Source organism: Nothoprocta perdicaria, unplaced genomic scaffold (genome assembly GCF_003342845.1).
Source record: "Nothoprocta perdicaria isolate Ctin4 unplaced genomic scaffold, notPer1 scaffold_3, whole genome shotgun sequence".
Lineage (NCBI taxonomy): Eukaryota > Metazoa > Chordata > Aves > Tinamiformes > Tinamidae > Nothoprocta > Nothoprocta perdicaria.
Window position 1 is genome coordinate 769,069 of NW_020455532.1, and position 17,176 is coordinate 786,244.

The following is a 17,176-nucleotide window of genomic DNA, read 5'->3' on the forward strand; positions in this document are numbered from 1 at the left end:
GCTGAGCGCAGTGTGCAGCAACGCTGCAGGAGCGGGACACTCAAGGGGAGGAGCGGAGCGGGCGCTGGCAGGACCCCAGCCGAGTGCCCAGGGGCTCCAGAACGCAGCGGGTGATGAAGGAGCTTCCCTGCGCCCAGAGAGGTCCCGGCTGCCACTCACTGCAGCACTGGGGACATTCAGGGACCCCCTGGCATCCCCTCTGCTCCACAAAGAGAGGTCTCTGTCCCAGGAGAGCATCCCAGTCCCATTCCCAAGATGGGCACCAACTTGAGCCGTGTGCTGGGAAGAGCCCTGGACAAGGGGACACATCCAAGTGCCCATGGGACACACAGGACACGGGGCTGCCGCATCCCGGCCGTGCCCGGTGCCTGCGCTGTGCCCAGCGCCACCTTCCCCGGGACACCAGCGGCTGCTGGAACCACATCTGGAGTCTAGACTCAGCGGCTCGGTGGGCCGGGCCTGGCGGCCGCGCCGTGCCCAGGCCCCGCTGCTCTCTGTTTGCTTAGCTGGAGGTATTTAATTGGAATTAAAGTGGCCCCTCTTGTTTTTGCGGACAGGGCTGCTGGAAAAGGAGCTGCAAGTCATAGAAAACATCTGTAGGAGCCTGCGAAGGGTCATTAGATGGCAGGACGCGAGGCGCCACTTTTAGTGCTCGCAGCCGGCGCGGGGAATAATGGCTCAATGCGGCTTTTGTGGAGGCRCTGCCAAGGCAGCAAACGCGCTCTGTGGGTGCCGGCGGCGGGCAGGGCCTGGGAGACGGGGCGCCCTGCGCCGGGACGGGCAAGGACAGCGGCGKGGAGGGGGACAGCGGGATAATGGAGATAGTGGGACGGGCAGGGAGAGTGGGATGATGGAGATAGTGGGATGGGCAAGGGACAGTGGAACAGGAAGGGACAGCAGGACGGRCAGGACTCACACCCTGCAGGCAGTGGGGCTGGCTCCTCCTTTGCCCTCCCTGTGACGGCGTTTGGGCCCCTGGGCTTCATCTGCACAAGCAGGAGCCCCCAGGCCACGTCGGGGCGGCTGCTCCCCATCACCCGCCCCGCGCGGGGCCGCGCGCCGAGCCCTGCACCGTCACCGCAGCGGTGCGCACAGGACCGGGACAGCACAGAGACCAGGGAGCCCCAAGGGCCGGGAATGAGGCCGAGCCCCGGGAACGAGGGGAACCAGCCCGGGGGGAACAGCAGCTCCCTGGCACCACGAGGCCGCCCCGGTCCCATGGGGAACCGGCTGCACAGACGGAGCCGGAGTCGCCAGGAGCCCTCCTGCCCGCGGGGCCCAGCCCGAGCAGCCCCTTCCGCTGAGATGGTTTAATATGAGAGAAAGCAGATGCACAATACAAAATTTAAAAAGGGGCCTGCGCGTTGCCCCCCACCCGCTCGGTACCCAGGGAGGAGACAATAAAATAAAGGGGAGCGCGGCGGGGGCACCCCGCACATACACACATGACGAGGCTCGAGCACGAGGCGGCGGCGGGCGCCCCGCAAGGTCACTTCTCCTTCTTGGCGCCTGCTGCCGTCTCTTCTTTGGGGGCCCCCGGCACCTCCTTGGGCGGGGAGGTCTCCTCGTAGCTGGGGACAGAGGCACAGGGGGGTGCGGGGTTAGTGGGACTGGTCTTTCCTGGGCCCGGCTTTGCAGAGGGTCCAGCTGAACTCGGAGCAATCAGGGCTCTTTGTGGGGTTCTGCAGCACTGGCACCCCCAGGGGACAGTGTCCGTTGCCCCAGCAYGGCCAGTGACATCCCCTGGGTGCCCAGTGCCAGGGCTGGGCCCCGTGGCCCTGTCACAGCAGCCCCTGCCAAGGCCCCGGGAGCAGGGAATCCTCCCGACTGCTCCTGCTCTTTGGTACCCATACAAGCCGGATATCCTGGATGAGGGGCTGCTTCCCGGTGCTGTGGACCGGTATCCGGAGCGATGCCGAGAGCAAGGGGAACCACAGAGCCCAGTGACAGCCAGGAAAAGATATAGAGGAAACACAGGAATGCGGGCAGCCCGGCCAGGCAGGACACTGAGGACAGAGCTGTCACCTACTGCCCCTCTTTGCCAGCTCAGGACAACAAGGCGGCACCTCCTGCCCCTGCCTGGAGCAGGGGAGAGCTGGAAGGAGCCCCTACCTGGCCAGAGCGACAGGCAGAAAGGGCCGGGGGCTACAGGGCACTGGGGCTTTGCTGGCGGCGGCGGCGGGGACACGACAGCTTCTGCTGCATGGAGTCAGCRAGGCTGGCGGGCGAGCCGGACACCGTGGGGAAGTGCGTGAGTCGCGGAGTGTGCGGCAAGATTTCAGCAGAGGACTCATAGCTGCAGGAGAGACAGGAGGCAGGAGGGGACAACGGCACGGAGGGAAAGAGAGAAAGAGGGAAAGAAAGAGGAGCAGAGTGTGAAGTCCCAGTGTGAAGTGGAGTCCCAGGGCCCTGCACGGCCAGGCAGCCTCTCTTCCCGTCGCCTCGCGGGACGAGCCCTCCTCGCGCAGGCCCCGGAGCAGGGGACAGGGCTGCACGGAGGCGGCCGCAGGACACACGCGGGGGCACTGGTGCYGCCGGCGCAGGGCCGGTCCCGTCCTGCCGCCCCAGGGAGGTGCCGGGGGCAGAGCAGTTTCCCCCTGGTGGCAGCTCCAGGCTGGGAGCAGAGGGAGCCCCAAGGGCCCTCATGCCCGGGGAGGCTGCGGGCGAGCCCGGTGCCAGCTGCTGCCTTCCCGCCGTGCGGAGCGCCGGGAGCTGCCGGCTCGGGCGGCGCTCGGAGGAGCGGGGCGCATCAAAGCGGCACCTGGCGCATTCCTGCGGTGGGAGGCCCTCGGCCTCCGGGCACCAGGCCCATCGCAGCCCGTTTCCTCCACCGGAGACTGGARCAGCTCCAAGCGGGGGGACCTGGATGCTGGGGACCCTGTGAGGCCCCCAGGAGCTCGCACCAGCCCCTGTGTTTGCTGTGCCAGGCTCAGCTAAGAGGGACCAGGTGGGCTCTCCYGCTGGGCTTAGCTGAGGCTCCATCCCTGCATCCCGCCCGGAGCCTCCGTGCGCTCCAGGCGCTCCGGCCCTGGCAGGAGGCGCTGCTGCCTTGCGGGCACACGTGGCCAGTGGCTCCGGGCTGCCAGGTTCACGGGAAGGACGAGCCGGGGACACCCGGTGCCTGCAGCGGCGCTCGGCAGCCGCCAGCATCCAAGGGGGGCAGGTGCCGAGGGCCGGGAGCAGCCGCAGCCGGCGGCTCCGCTGGGAACGCGCGKCCCGGGGAGGGAGGGAGGGAAGCAAGGGCAGCCTGGATCCTGGGAGCAGGGCAATGGGAGTGCAGGCTCTCACGGCTCCCGCTGCCCCTCGGACCGGCCTGGGGACTGTGGCCATGGGCACCCAGCAGCCGGGCGCGCATCTCCCGCTACCCGCCCGGCTGAGCGGTGCTGCGGGAAGCACTGCCCTGTTTGGGGACAGATGTCCCCTCCTTCCCCCTCAGCCAGCCTCAGAAGGCTGCCCGGGGCCCCAGCGGCCGCACACAGCTGAGGGATGGCGCCCAGGCCCGGCTGGGCACAGCTGGACCCCGCCGTGCCAGCGGGGAACGTCGCTCCAAACCAGGCTGCTCCTCCCCGAGCGGGGAGGCTGGGATGTGCTCAAACCAGCCCCAGTTGCTCTCGCAGCTGCATCCAATTCCATTCGCCCCCACCCGCGGGCCCCGGGACACAATGACCAAGTATCTCGGCACCAGGTGCGCGGTCCCACCCTGCCCTGGCTGCCAGCTCATGGGAAGAGTTTGTCACCGGGGCGTAAAGCAAGCCCAGATGCTGCTGCCTGTTGGTAGCGCACCAAAGCTCCCACACAATGACGAGGAGTGGCGAGAGCCAGGGCCAGCGTGTACAAACAGACCCACTCCCTGCGCCTACGCGCACGCCGAGCAGGCCCGGATGGGCCCGGCCCTCCAGCTGTGCCCGGCCGTGGGAACATCTGCACGCTCCGTGCACCGCGGCGCCGCGGGCGGAACAGCCCCGCGCGCAGCTGACGCTCACCTGAACATTTCGGTTACTTCTCCCTTTGCCAAGGCCACAAGCAGCGGGAATCCGATGCATGCGGGGACTAGGTAGAGCAGAGCYGGCTGTGGGGAAGAGTGAGAGCCGGCGAATCAAACCATGGGGCACCCCCCAAGGGCACCAGGCCCGTCCCCCGGACCTATGGGAAGGCACCCGCACCGTGAGGTGCCAGCGCCCCGGCCCTCGCACTGCCCAGGGCGGGCGGACACAGCCGGGGCTGCTGGTTTTGGGTGCAGAAGGTGCCACCAATTCACCAGGCGCTTGGAAGAGCCAGGAAACGCTCGGGGAAGACGCGAGCATTGGGCTATGGAGGGCATGGGTGGCAGCCAGGGAAGCAGCGAGGCCTGTGGTGCCCACCCACCACGGCAGCGCCCTGCTCGACCTCGCTGGCTGGGAGTTGCCAGAGCACAGAGCCTGTGGGCTGCACTTGTCCCTGCCCAGCACTCCAGAGCAGGCCATAAACGCACCAAGGGCTCCTACAGTGAGCAGCAAYAGCCCCAGGGCACAGGTATGCCCCCTTCCCGCACCAAGGATGGCTCCTCCAGGGCAGCTCCGRCAGAGAACTCCTGGGAATGCAGCTGCCTGAACCCGTCTCCCTAAATRGGACTCCCCCCAGGCACACACGGAGCAGAGCTTTGGGCAGGGGCCAGCTCTGTGCTCTGGAGAAGCAAAGGCAAGAGAAGAGCACTGCTCTTCCCTAGCACTATGGCCCCGTGGCCAAGCTGGCTTCTCCTCCGGTCGGGGAGGGCCGGCGGGTGCACCCGCCAGCGCGGCTGAGCTTACCTGGGCATGCTTGAAGATGTGCATGATGAAAATGGTCAGGCCAAGCCCGAAGATATAGGCCACAAAGCTGGTGTAGAAATACGTGTGCGTGTTCTTCTTTAGGCTACACAGAAAGGGGACCCGAATTACCAGCAGACCGGGGCTCACAACGACAGCAGCCGAAACCCCCATGTGGGGACGGCGCCAGCCCAGCCACGTGGGGCTCCCCAGGCCAGCGGGGCCCCCAGCCCCATGGCAGCAGTGCTGAGGAGCAGGCGGGGGGCAGCAGGAGGCCAAGGGGGGCCCCGGTTGTGCTGCTGGACGGTTACATGGCTGGGGGGAGCAGAGCCCTGGCGAGAGGGTTGCCCCATTGCAGGGAGCTGCTGCCTTTCCCTGGCACCCTTCTCAGCACGTGCTGCATTATTGCAGGCCGGGCTAAGGGAGCTGGGAATCCCAGCAGGTGCAGCCGAGCTGTGGGTGGAAACACCTGGCAGAGCTGGCACGGAGCAGAGGGTCTGTGCAAGCGCGGGAGCGTGGCCGCGCCGCCGCGGCCCAGGGCCCAGCCGCAGACTTTCGGTGTGGGGCAACTGCAGAGCGCGGCTCCCCGGCGCCGGCAGGGCCTCTCCGCGTGGGAAGGAGCCGCCTTTCCCAGCGCGGGCGGCCAGTTCGCCCCCACAGCAGCAGCACTGCCATGCCCGGCTCCTTCCCTCGCATCCCTGCTCTTCCCCGGGCTCCGCACTGCAGCAGCCCCACACCGAGCCCCAAGGAACAGCACCCAACTGCTCCAGCTCCTTTTCTCCAGCACAAGACAGCTCAAATGTGCTGCAGTATCCAACCAACAACAGAGATGCTWCCTTGTCACCTACTCACCTGATGTCAAAGCGCAACAGCAAGGCAATGAAGATCCCTGGGGGGAGAAGGGCACAGTGAGAGATGGAGAGAGTGGGAGCAGGGTTAAGGGACGGCATTGGGAGAGATGGAGACAGTGGGTAGAGCGGGAGTGAGGCGAGGAGATGGCACTTGGAGAGGATGGACACAGCAGGGAGAGCAGGGTGAGGAGACTGCATCGGGAGCGATGGAGACAGTGGGCAGAGCAGGATGAGGAGATGGCACCSGGAGAGATGGAGAGGAGACAGAGCAGGGCAGTACCCGGGGCTGCCYGCGCTGCAGCCACAGCCGTGCCCGGGCTCACAGTGCCCTCTCGTGGCACCGAGAGCAGCCAGCCCGGCAGCCACCCCGCACGGTGGCAGCACTGGGGCCAAGAACCAGCAGCTCAAGGCTCCGTGAGGGTCGGAGGCAGCACAAGGCAATGAGGTCGCTCAAAGCCGCCCGTGCAACTCCCCACAGGCACTGCAGGCTGGTGCCCCCTGCACAGGATCCCCTCTTCCATCCGTACCTGGAATGACAATGTCTCCCAGGCCGAGCATGGCAAAGTTGTCGGCCTCTAGACCCTTCTCCAGCAGGTCCTGAGGAAAAACCACTAGGAAGAGCAGAGAGAGGCACGTTGAGGGGGAAGGATCCCTGTGCAGAGCGGACCTCGGGGCTGGTGACACGGGGTGTGAGCAGGGCCAGGGCCCTCCCGGCACCCAGGGCCACCGTTTCATCTACAGCTCCCCTCACCGTCCTTCCTGGGCCAGCCCTGGACACTGCAACGGGGAAACGAGGGATCCAGGCCCTGCCCCAGGCTCCCAGCTCTCAAACTGCTGCATTCTCAAGAGCACAGGCACAGGGAAGATCTACTCACGTTTTATTGGGGCCTCGAATGATTTGGCAACAGTCACCATCACGTTGGTGCCAAAGACCTAGGGGCAAGCAGAGGAGCCCAAGGTGACCCCAGTTGCACAAGGACACACACACACACTCAGCTGCAGCCTCACCTGGGCCTCGACAGCAGCCACATGGCCAGGAAGCAGCCAAAGAGCCACCAAACTCTGGGCAAGATGCTGCCCACCAGCCAAATTCCAAGGCTTGGAGCCCATCTCCCAGGGAACAGGGGACAAGACAGTACTCAAGGAGGTGARTACACCAAAGCTGCCCTGTTTTCGGAGCAGCACCTGGGATACAGCTCGTTTCACACAAGCCGTGCTGACCACTACCCCGTCCTGCCCCAGCACGGAGGACTCGGGTCCCATACAGGGCATGGCAGCCCTGAGGGGGTTTGTCCAGCTCTGATCAGCTGGTTCAGGGCAAAGCTCAGGTCCCACTTGTTCACCCCAGGCAACACCAGGCTGCTGCTGCCTGCAAGCTTCCAACAGGGACCAGAGCAACTGTTGGATCAATTGCGTTTTGCTCCAACGTCACTTATTTGTACTGCACTATCAGCTTTAAATATTGGCATCTTTTGTGGGATGGAGTGTAAACATCTAGGCCAGTCACCCTGATTTCTATTCCCTTTCATCTACAAACCTCCAGGGTTGACTATGTCAGCAATGAGCATAGGAACCAAGCGCTGCTTCCGAGCAAGATCCGAGAGCTGGAGACCAAAAGATGATTTAAAGCAGGCAAACGGACATCAGAACAACAACAAGGCGCAGTAAATTCTGGCCTTGCCAGTCATCTAAGCGCAGAGGACGCAGCAACTGCTGCAGAGCAACAGGACTCTAAACCAGAACCAGGGAAACACCACAAGGCACCATAAAACATCCACCCCAAGACTATGCAGGACTCAGTGCCATTGGTTCACTGAGCATCTCTGCTCCTTTCCCGAAATCCTCCTGGGATCTCAGTGTGAGCAAATCCCTGCTAAGGTCCAAGCGCTCGCTCCCTGCGCAGGGGAGCTGCGAGAGGGACTATCCGTGCATGGGGAGTGTCTCTGGGCAAAGCTTCAGAGGCCGGTGCCCCAACACGGAGCCCTGTTGGAGAGGTCCGGCCAGGCTGCAGGCCGGCGGCAGGGGCTGCGCTGCCGCTGCCCCCAGAACGCCCTGAAAACCTCTCCTTAACGAGAGGTCCGGAGCCTGCATGGTCCCTGGCGCCTCCCTGGCACCGGGCACCCTGGCCAAGCGCGCGGCGCTCGGCCAGGAGGCTCCATCACCCTGAGCTGCGAGCGCTGGACTGACACCCAGACACATGAATCCAATCGCTGGGACTCCTAATGAGCCTAGGAAACCCTGGGCGGCTCCAGCGGGGGCTAAGCACCACACAGAGGCCTGGCTCAAAGGGACAAGAATTGCTCAGGCAGCCGCACAGTTGCTGGACAGGGTAGGCAAGGCCTTAAAAGTATCCAGAAAAATCCAGAAGGTGGAAGGAAACAGGAAAGACCRAGGAATCCAGGTATTACACAGGACTGAGGAGGAAGAGAGATCCAGTGCCACTGCAGAAAGATACGGAAAAGCTTAAAACGAAGACGGTAGAGCGCTGTGCAGAGCCCTGAAGGGAAGGGCTGGAGGAATTCCAGGATCCGGTGTTTGYGCAAGGGAGCAGGAGGGCGCTGGCAAGGCTGGCAGATGGCAGAGCGGAGGCACAGCCTGGGCGAGGAGCACCAGACCCCAGGGCACTCCGGTGGGCACACGGAAGGAAGGGCAAACCGCAGGCCCAGGGTCGCTTAGCGAGAAGCTGCACTGGGAGCTGGCAGCTCTGCCACTGAAGCKAAGACTCGACGTTCACCCACGAGCACCTATGAACTTACCTGTTCCACAGCTGCACCCAAACGGCCTTAATGATCGGCTGGCAGAGCCGGGCACCGAGCAGACCTTACACAGGCCACGGTCAAAGCTGTTATGTGCAACACCCTCACAGTCTACAATGGTAGGACTACCCGGGGAGATCTTTGCCAGCCCTGGACTTTCTAGTTAGGCCAGAAATTAAAATACACATTCGCTGAGTTTTGCCAGCGTTCAGTTCACTCATTGCACCCACCACGCCCCTTGGGGCTGAGAAAGGGGAAATCCTGGGTGCCAACATGGGCACAGGCAGCGTGTGACCTCCAAGCAGGAGCGACACCTGCACGTGCCTCCCTGAGCGGCAGCAGCCCCCGTCCCCCCAAAGGGACACCCCTCCCAAGGGACACCCCCACCTACCCAGAAGACGTCGTAGATGAAGAGGCCCCCGAGCAGGATGCAGCCAGTGCTGACGTTGTTCAAGTGCAGCAGCTCCACCCCGTTGAGGGAAAAGGCCAGGCCAAAGAGGTTGTTGGCAATCCAGTGCTGAGGAAGAGGAGAGCTGGATCACACCACCCCACGGTGGCCTCCCCACGAGGAGGGTCTCCCCACGCCAGCCCAGGCCCGGCCTCCCTGCAGCGCTGCTGCTCTTACCTTTCTCAGCAGGTACCAGACCCCGACAACGCTGCTCATGGCCAGGCACACGAGATCCTTGGTGTCGAACTCGTAATTCACTATTTCTGCARTAAGACACAGAAGGGTGAATTGGGCTGGCCTGGGCAGCCCTCCTTCCCACGCAGGGCAGCAACCAGTGCGTGTACCAGCAGAGGACAAGCAGAGCCTCCACRTTCATGGCCCTGGCGAGGGGATTCCACCCACGCCAACGATCATGTCTGCAATAACCACACGCAGATTCAGCGTGTGAGCAAGCGGCTCATGCTGGTGAGCCAAGGGCTGTGCCCTTGGCCAGGCTCTGCCGCAAGGACAACACCTGTGATTCTCCCGTCACTAAGGAAGCTGGACACAGACACCGTCTTACGGTGGGGAGGGGACAGTTCTCCTTTCTCTATCCTGTTATCTCCTACTTGTACTACTAGGAGAAATAGCCCCTTCCAGCTACTGGGGCAGATCCATACCAAAGAACCTTCCCCARTGCAGGGATTCAAATTAAATTAGTTAAGACAGGAAGAGAAAACAAAACAAAACACACCATTACATTAAATGAGCACATTTGACATTGTTCGTGAGGCTCATTTTCAGGGCACTTAGTTTCTGGGGTTCCTGTGCTGGGGGCACAGAGCAKTCCCAGCTCTGCATGGGCAAACAAGGCTGCAGAAGCCCAACAGGGACTTTGAGGAGACTGTTTCAAAGAGCTGAAGGTCAAAACAGCAAGCAAGAGAAAAGGCAGAAACCGGAGGCCCCTAGAGAGGCCGGTGAGCTCACGTACCTTCCTTGGTCTCCCCGGAGCCCTGGGTGAAGAGAAGCTGGTACTGTTTGTTGGGGAAATTTGCAGGAAAGAATCTGTTCATCATGGGGCTGAAAGAAGAGGTGCAGAGAAGGGCAGTTCTCTGGAAGCCCCAGCACGAGGCACTGCCCAGCGCCCTATGTGACAGGCAGGACTGCCCCCAGGCTGCCACCCTCGCCCCTCTTGAAGAGGGGGGATCGCCAAATTTCACCACATTGGGGCAGGCACGAGGCCCAGCCCTGGCCACCATAGAGGAACAGCACAAGGGAACTTGTCCTCCSGGGGCGCTGACCAGCCTGCAGGTAACTGTCCCCAAAACAACCTCGGACAAGAGGCACATGCCAGCACGGGACATCACCAACGAGAAGGGAGAGCTTCTCCCAGACCTCCCTGCCACGTCCCGGCCACCCAGGGCAGGTCAGCACAGAGTGGCTCCCTACAGCTCAGAGCAGAGCTGCAAAGGCCGAGCAGAGCAGCCCCTCTGCTCCAGGGGAAGTAGCCGGTCCCAGGAGCTCAGAACCACAAAGCCAGCTTTATTCTTTCAGTTAGTGAAACACGGCCTGAGCTTCCAACACGTCACACGGAGCCCTGGCGTGGGACACACCRAGGACCCACCGTTAGCCCAGGTGCCCCTTCCAGCCACCCCTACACGRGGAACGAGGCTGCTGCGGAGCTCTCCCCATGCCCACGGGGCCCTGGTGGCTCCACCGCAAGCTCCACCCGTGGCAGAGCAGCCGGGGAGCCCCTGCGCAGCCTCCCCCCTACCTGATGGTGTGCGACAGGGCCAGGATTCCCAGCACAAAGAAGTACATGGAGAGCAGGAGGTTGATGTACTCTTGGGAGAATATCTGCAAGGCAAGAAKGGCTGTGAGGGGGGAGCTACCAGAATGCACCCCTGCCCCGTGTCTAGTAACAAGGAACTGTTTTATGATGCAATCAGCAGTCGCTGCATCACCATTTTGGGAGGAGGAACCCAAATTCTTGCACTGTTCTGACACCGCTGCTGTGAAACGTGCAGGAAATAGCAAGGCACTTGCAGAACAAGCACAAGGGCCCTGCRAGATGCTGATCGTCCATGAGCAGCTCAGGTCAAAAAATAGCTGTGGCGCTGCAGAAAGGAGGACACGGGCTCCCCAGTGCCCCTCGCGCAGCGCGCGGCTCCGGCGGGACGTCCCTGGAGAGGGGCCGGCGGCGCCTGCCTGCCCTGCTTAGCTGGGGTATTATTAGCACTGCTGCCCTCCTGGGTGCATCYCCAGCCCCAGGCTCCGGTGATCCCACAGGATCCCACGGTGGGCGTAGCCGTCGGGCTCTGCCAGCCTCCCGGCAGCTTTGCTGGGATGCTGCTGCCCGTGGCACCGCGCGGATACCAAAAGGGAAGAGGTCCCTGATGTCGCAGCAGCTCTAAGTGGGTCACACTGTGCGCTCCRTGCTGCTTTTGCCGGAGTCTCGGCCTCAGGCAGGAGCAAGAGGCAGGAAACGTTCCCAAGAAGGGGGCCGGGCTCCAGGGACCGTCCCGGGCGCTGCAGGGCCCGGYTGCTGCTCTGTTCTCCCAGCGCCAGCCCCTCGCTCCACTTCCCGGCCTCGGGAAGGGGAGCCGCACAGGAGCACCGTGGCGCTGGGGCTCGGGCAAGCCCAGAGCGTCACCCGCACGTGCCACCCATCCCACSTGGCTCCCGCTGCGCCCAGTGCAGCTCCAGACCCCGGCACCCGGGAACACGGAGYGGGGGCCTGCAGGGCAGGCCTGAGCCCCTGCGGCGGGGACAGCTCTGCCCGCCGAGGGAGCCGCTCGGCCGCATCCCGCGCGCTGCCGATCCCGGGGATCCCGGGGATCCCAGCACCGCTGGCCCTCGGCGGGCAGGGGCACCTCGCGGGCAGCCCACAACGGGGGGCTGGGGGTGCCGTGGCCTCCTATCCAACACACGCGGGATCTTGGGATCCTGCCCGCCCGGCCCGCACTGCGCTGGCCCTCCCGCAGCTTCTCCAGGCCCCCCGTGTGCTCCCGGTGCAGGGGGTCCCAGAGCGGCTTTTAGCTGGGAGACGTTTCTGAACGCAGATACCCAGCCTGAAACACTGCTGCTCGGACCCTCATCTGAGACCCAGACTGTCCTTTAACCCCAACACGTCACCCAAACCCATTCCACTTTGTCCATAAGCTGCTTCCCGCTCGGCAATAAGCCAGGCYTACAGCGGAGATGCCAAGCAGTGCAACAAGGGCGGAAGCTTCTGCAGTTCCAGAGCCTCCGGCTCCCTCCGGCTTCATCTCGGGCCCCGTTGGGCAGCCAAAGAGAGCTCGGGATGAACCCGTTTCTCTACGGCAGCCTCCAGGGAAGCACGCGTGCGAGCGAGCCCCGGATCACAGCATTCAGGTGAGCCCTGGCCTCCTCCGCCGGTAACACCGGGAATCCAAGCTGCGCCGTCCCAAAAGGCGCTCTGTCCCGGCGCTACCGGCCCCGCCAGAACGGAGGCGGCCCCGTGCCGGGGTCCCGGAGCGCAAACGCAGCGGGCTGAGCCGCAGGGAGGGATGGAGCCRCCGTGTCCCCTTCCGCGCTCACTGACCTTAAAGAAGAGGTAGAGGCCCAGGAGGGTGCAGCTGGCGACGATGGGGAAGCGGGCGGCGTCGCGGCTCGTGATGGTCTCCGGCATCTCAGAGGAGTTCTGCGGGCAGGGAGGGCCGCGCGGGTGGCAGCGGCGCCGCGCGGCTCCGCGGGCAGCGCCCGGGGTGGCGGCGGGCACCGACAGAGCGCGGGGCGGCCCCGGCCGAGCGCCCACGTCCGGCACCCCGGCGCGGCCGCGGTTTACTGCGCTTTTCCCTCATGGAGAAGGGGAAAGTCCCGCTCCCGGTGCAGGCCATGTCCCCTGTCCCGGGGGGCTGTCCCGCCGGCCTCCGGYGCATCCCGCTCTTCCCTCCCCGCGCATCCTGTTCTCCCCTCCCGGTGCATCCCCATCCCTCCCTCGGCTCCCAAAACCCGCTGACGCTGGGCCGCGGACACGGGATCCGTTAGSGGCCGCGGGTGCGGGCAGGAGCCCCGGGGGGGACCCCGGTGCGGGGAGGCCGCAGGCGCCCCGGTACCGCGGCGGGGAACGGGCGGCCACGCCGGCGGGTTTCGACCCTACCGCCCCAGAACGGSGCCCGCAACGGGGGGCCCCTCCGGGGCGGGGGAAGCTCCGGTACCGGAGGCTGACAAGGCGCATCCGCGGGGCCGCGGCCCGGCGCCGCCGTTACCTTGCTCTTGGCGCAGCTGACGGAGCGCAGCGCGCCGAAGAAGATGGGCAGCAGSGCCATGAGCACGAGGCTGCCGTAGGCGAGCGCCATGCCCTCGGCCGTGGCGGGCGCGCGGGCGGCGGCGCTGCCGTTGTGCGCCGCGGCCTCCGCCATGGCTGCCCCGCGCTTCCGCCCGCCGCCCGCGCGCAGGGACACGTTCCCTTACCGGCCGGACGTGCGTCACGCGGCGGGCGCCGCGCCACGCCCACTGGCGGCGCGCGCCGCCTAGCAACGCGCCGCCTAGCAACGCGCCGCCTAGCAACGCGCCGCCTAGCAACGCGCCCCACCGCGTTGCTAGGAGACCGCGGCCTGCGCGCCCCGCCCCCGCCACCCTCCGCCACCCCCGCGCAACTGTCGGGATCCTCCATGATGCTGGATCCTGTGGCGGGATAGCGGGAGCTGCCGTCTAGATCCTTGGGACCCGCCATGGTGATGGATCCCCGGGATCTGCCCCTGGATCCCTGGATTATGCCTCCTGGATTCCCGGGATACTCCATAGTGAGGGATCCTCAGGATATGCCCCTCAGATCCCTGGGATCTGCCTCCCTCGGGATTCGCCATGGTGCTGGATTCCCGGGATCTGCCTCCTGGATCCTTAGGATCAGGTCCTTTTGTACACATCATGATGATGGATCCACAGGATCTGCCCTCTGGATCCCTGAGATCTGCTCCTTTGGGATCCACCATAGTGATGGATCCCCAGGATCCATCCCCATACGCCAGCATCACCCCTGGATTCAGCTTCCAGCCCGGGGAGGTCAGAGCTGCACCCTGGCTGAGAGCACAGCAGACAGGAAAAAAAGCTGCTGTTTTTTAATATTTATCCTTTTTTTCCACATTTAAGAAGGAAAAAAAAAAAAAGGGAAAAAAGGAAAAAAAAAAAAAAAAAAAAAAGGCTCTATCCGAGGACCCGGGGTGATTCATTGCTCTGAGCGAGTTTCAGAGCGGAGACGCGGAGGCCCCTGGGGAGCTGCCCCGGTGCTGCCCTGCCGCCCCCGCTGTTCCCGCAATGCAGRGGGACGGGGCCGGCCCGGAGCCGGAGGGGAGCCCCCGGGGCCCGAGGAGCCGGATCGGCCTCCAGCCTCAGCCCGTGGCCCCGGAGCATCCCTGCAGGGCGAGCGGGAGGCTGTGTGCCGGGATGCAGGGCCCAGGGATGCACAGCCTGGGGAGACGCCTGGGACACACGACACTAGTGAGGTGCATCGGGATGCACTGGGATGGACGCTGCTGGATCCAATGGTGCTGGGTCAGATGCCGCTGGATCCGATGGTGCTGGGATGGATGGTGCTGGATCTGATGGCTTTGGGCATCCCCAGAGCCCTGGCAGGATGTCCCAGATCCGCAGAGCCCCGGCAGGACGGGCGCAGCTCCGCACCGGCCCGGCAGCGCCTCCGTCCTTCCTCCCCTCCTCTCCCAGCGCCTCGCTGGCCCCTCGGCCTCCCGGCACCACTGCATTTTTCCGTGTTCGAGCTCATTCTTTCCACTCCCCTCGCCGCCCGTTGCCAACTTTCCATCCGCCCCCCCAGCTCCCGCCTGGCAGGAGGAGGCAGCGGGGCAGGAGCGGAGGGTTTGCAGGGATGCTCCGCGCACCGCGGCTGCGCTCCGGGGGCCCGCCAGCTCCATGTCCATCCAGCGGCACCAAGCAAGGGGTGCCGGGACCTGCCCCCGCAGCAGGATGGGGAGCAGCGACGCGGCAGCGGCTCCGGACTATCCAAAAGGGAGGCCCTGGTGGGGTCGGGAGCGGCGGCGCCGGGCGGCCGGGGCGCGATGCTCCCCGGGGCGGCTCCGCCACTGCCCCCGCTCCRGCAAAGCCAGTGGAAACTCGCGACCCGACCTGGGAGCTGCGCGGGGGGGACCGGATCCGGGCTGGCGCCGGGCCCAGGGCTGCCGCTGCCGCCCGGCACGTCCGCACCCACGGGGGCCGCCCGTGCCGCTCGCTCCCTGCCCCTTCCCGGGGCACCCGGATCCCCTGGCACGGCCCTGCCCGGCACCATCCTGCAGCCCCGGGGACTCCTCATTGCTCCAAAGCGGAGCGGCTGTGGTTCCGCTCACAGCGCTCCCAAGCCAGCTGGAAGGGCCCACGGAGCCACCGCGGTGCCCCCACGGAGGAGACAGTCCCCATGTCCCCATGCCTGGCACGGGGAGCTGCCACCGGCGCCGCTCTCAGGGCACGGAGAGGTCGTGGCAGGACTTGGAGCGCACCTTGAGCGCCACTTTCCTGCTGTTCCCGGGCACCAGGCGGTCGAGGAAGCGGCGGGCGCGCGCCGTGAGGCTCTCCTTGCGCCGGTGCGCGGAGTGCGCGCCCGCGCCGCGCCCGCCGCGCCGCAGCCGGATCTGCCGCACCACCCCCTCGAAGAGCTCGGCCACGTTGTGCTGCAGCGGYGCCGACGTCTCGATGAACTTGCAGTCGAAGACCACGGCGCACGCCTGGCCCTCTGCAAGGCGAGSGCACGGGCAGGGCACGGCGCGCCGGCCCCGCGGCCCCCGCGCCGCGGCCGCTCACCTTCCTCGGACACCTCGCGGCAGCGCACCAGGTCGCTCTTGTTGCCCACCAGGATGATGGGCACGTCGTCGGCCTGCCGCGCGCGCCGCAGCTGGATGCGCAGCTCCGAGGCGCTCTCGAAGGTGCCGCGGTCGGTGACGGAGTAGACGAGGACGTAGGCGTCGCCCACCTGCAGGCACCGGCTGCCCTCGCCCTGCGCCCGCCACCAGGATGGCCGTCACCGTGGGCCCGAGCCCCAGCCCGGGGCTACGTCGCGGATGCTCCCCGGGATGCCCCGGGCGGGCACCGGCTCCGGACCGGGAGCAGGGCCGGGGCGAGCGCCCAGCCCGCTGCAGGCAGCGCTCATGCTGCACGGTCGAGGAAACCCTGCTCGTGCTGCGGGGGCGACAGGCGCCACATCCCTCCCGCTCCGTGGGCTATGGGTTATGCTCCAGGTTCTGCTTTAGGGGTCGAGGTGGCTCCGCGCTGCAGCCCACCGACCCCCCCATCGCCCGTGGGGCAGAGTGCAGGGCCAGCCATGGGGCAGCCCCCGCTGGGGACGGTGCAATCGAGCACCCGCGGGCGTCGCAGCGYGGGGCTGTGTCAGCAGCACCGGAGCCTCCCCGGAGAGGAGCGGGGAGCGCGCGGTGCCGGGGGCGGGAGCGGCGGGAAGGACGAGGCGGGAGGAGCCGCCCCGGGGCTCGTGTGGCCCGGGAGCGCCTCGGTGCCCGGCTGCCGCAGGGGGCAGGAGCCGCGGCACTCGCGTCCCTGCCTTTTAAAGCATCGTCCTGGACTCCGCACCGTCTCCCGACAGAGAGACATTTCCCATCCCCGAACCGCTGCATTTCGCAGGGCTGTCAGCGAGGCCCCGTCCTGGCAGCGCGGCCCCGTCCTGGCAGCGCGGCTCCTGCCGCAGGCTCAGCGCTCGCCCAGACCCACCGCAGCACCGAGCCGGGACACCCCAGGCACGGAGCTGGGGTCCGCATGGCGGTTTGCGGCACTCATGGGGCCGCCAGGACCCCCCAGCAGCCCCCGGCRCTGCCCTACCCGCTTCTCCGGCTCCCGCGTGTCCATCACCAGCAGCCTGGTCTCCTCGCCGTCCACGCACAGCGTGCGCTCGTACGCGGCCTCTGCGGGCAGCGGGATGGGAGAGTCGGTCACGGAGCGGCTGGAGCCCCCGACCTCGTGCTGACAGCGCCGCAGGGCGCGGAGCGGCCACGCGAGGGGCGCGCGGGGCACCCACCTCCCCGCTGCTCCAGCGGCTCCTGGACGCCAGCGAAGAGGTTGAGCAGGCTGGTCTTGCCCACGCCGGGGTCGCCCAGCAGCACCACGCGGTACACGGGCTCCGAGGCGCCCGCGCAGCCCGCAGCGGGGCCGCCCGCCTCCCGTGCCGGCCACGGCGCTGCGTGGGGGTGCCCGGCCTCGGCCCGCGCCTGCTGTGACAGCGGCAGCGGCAGCGGCGTGCTGGCCCTGCGGCGCAGCGGGCTGCGCGCCCCGCGCTGCGTGTTCAGGGTCATCTGCGGCGAGAGCCGAGCGTGAGGCCGGGGCAGCCGCCTGGTATCCCGCACTGCCCCGTCCCGGTCCTGGTTCCAGTCCCGCTCCCAG

At 66.2% G+C, this 17,176-nt stretch overlaps 2 protein-coding genes across 2 annotated transcripts; both read right to left on the reverse strand.

The window, feature by feature from the left end:
- Window positions 1–1,513: 1,513 nt before the first annotated feature.
- HM13 (histocompatibility minor 13) lies at window positions 1,514–13,184 on the reverse strand. Its single transcript, XM_026042071.1, has 13 exons — window positions 13,051–13,184; window positions 12,384–12,482; window positions 10,593–10,675; window positions 9,810–9,898; window positions 9,017–9,102; window positions 8,783–8,908; window positions 6,511–6,568; window positions 6,163–6,246; window positions 5,637–5,673; window positions 4,788–4,890; window positions 3,984–4,069; window positions 2,113–2,296; window positions 1,514–1,571 (listed from the first exon to the last, which is right to left on the reverse strand). The coding sequence occupies exons 1-12, from the start codon at window positions 13,138–13,140 to the stop codon at window positions 2,146–2,148; spliced, it is 1,092 nt and encodes a 363-aa protein (XP_025897856.1). The 5' UTR covers window positions 13,141–13,184; the 3' UTR covers window positions 1,514–1,571; window positions 2,113–2,145.
- Window positions 13,185–15,252: 2,068 nt separating this feature from the next.
- REM1 (RRAD and GEM like GTPase 1) lies at window positions 15,253–17,088 on the reverse strand. The gene is made up of 4 exons (XM_026041984.1): window positions 16,815–17,088; window positions 16,619–16,701; window positions 15,593–15,785; window positions 15,253–15,524 (listed from the first exon to the last, which is right to left on the reverse strand). The coding sequence occupies exons 1-4, from the start codon at window positions 17,086–17,088 to the stop codon at window positions 15,253–15,255; spliced, it is 822 nt and encodes a 273-aa protein (XP_025897769.1).
- Between the last annotated feature and the right edge of the window lie 88 nt (window positions 17,089–17,176).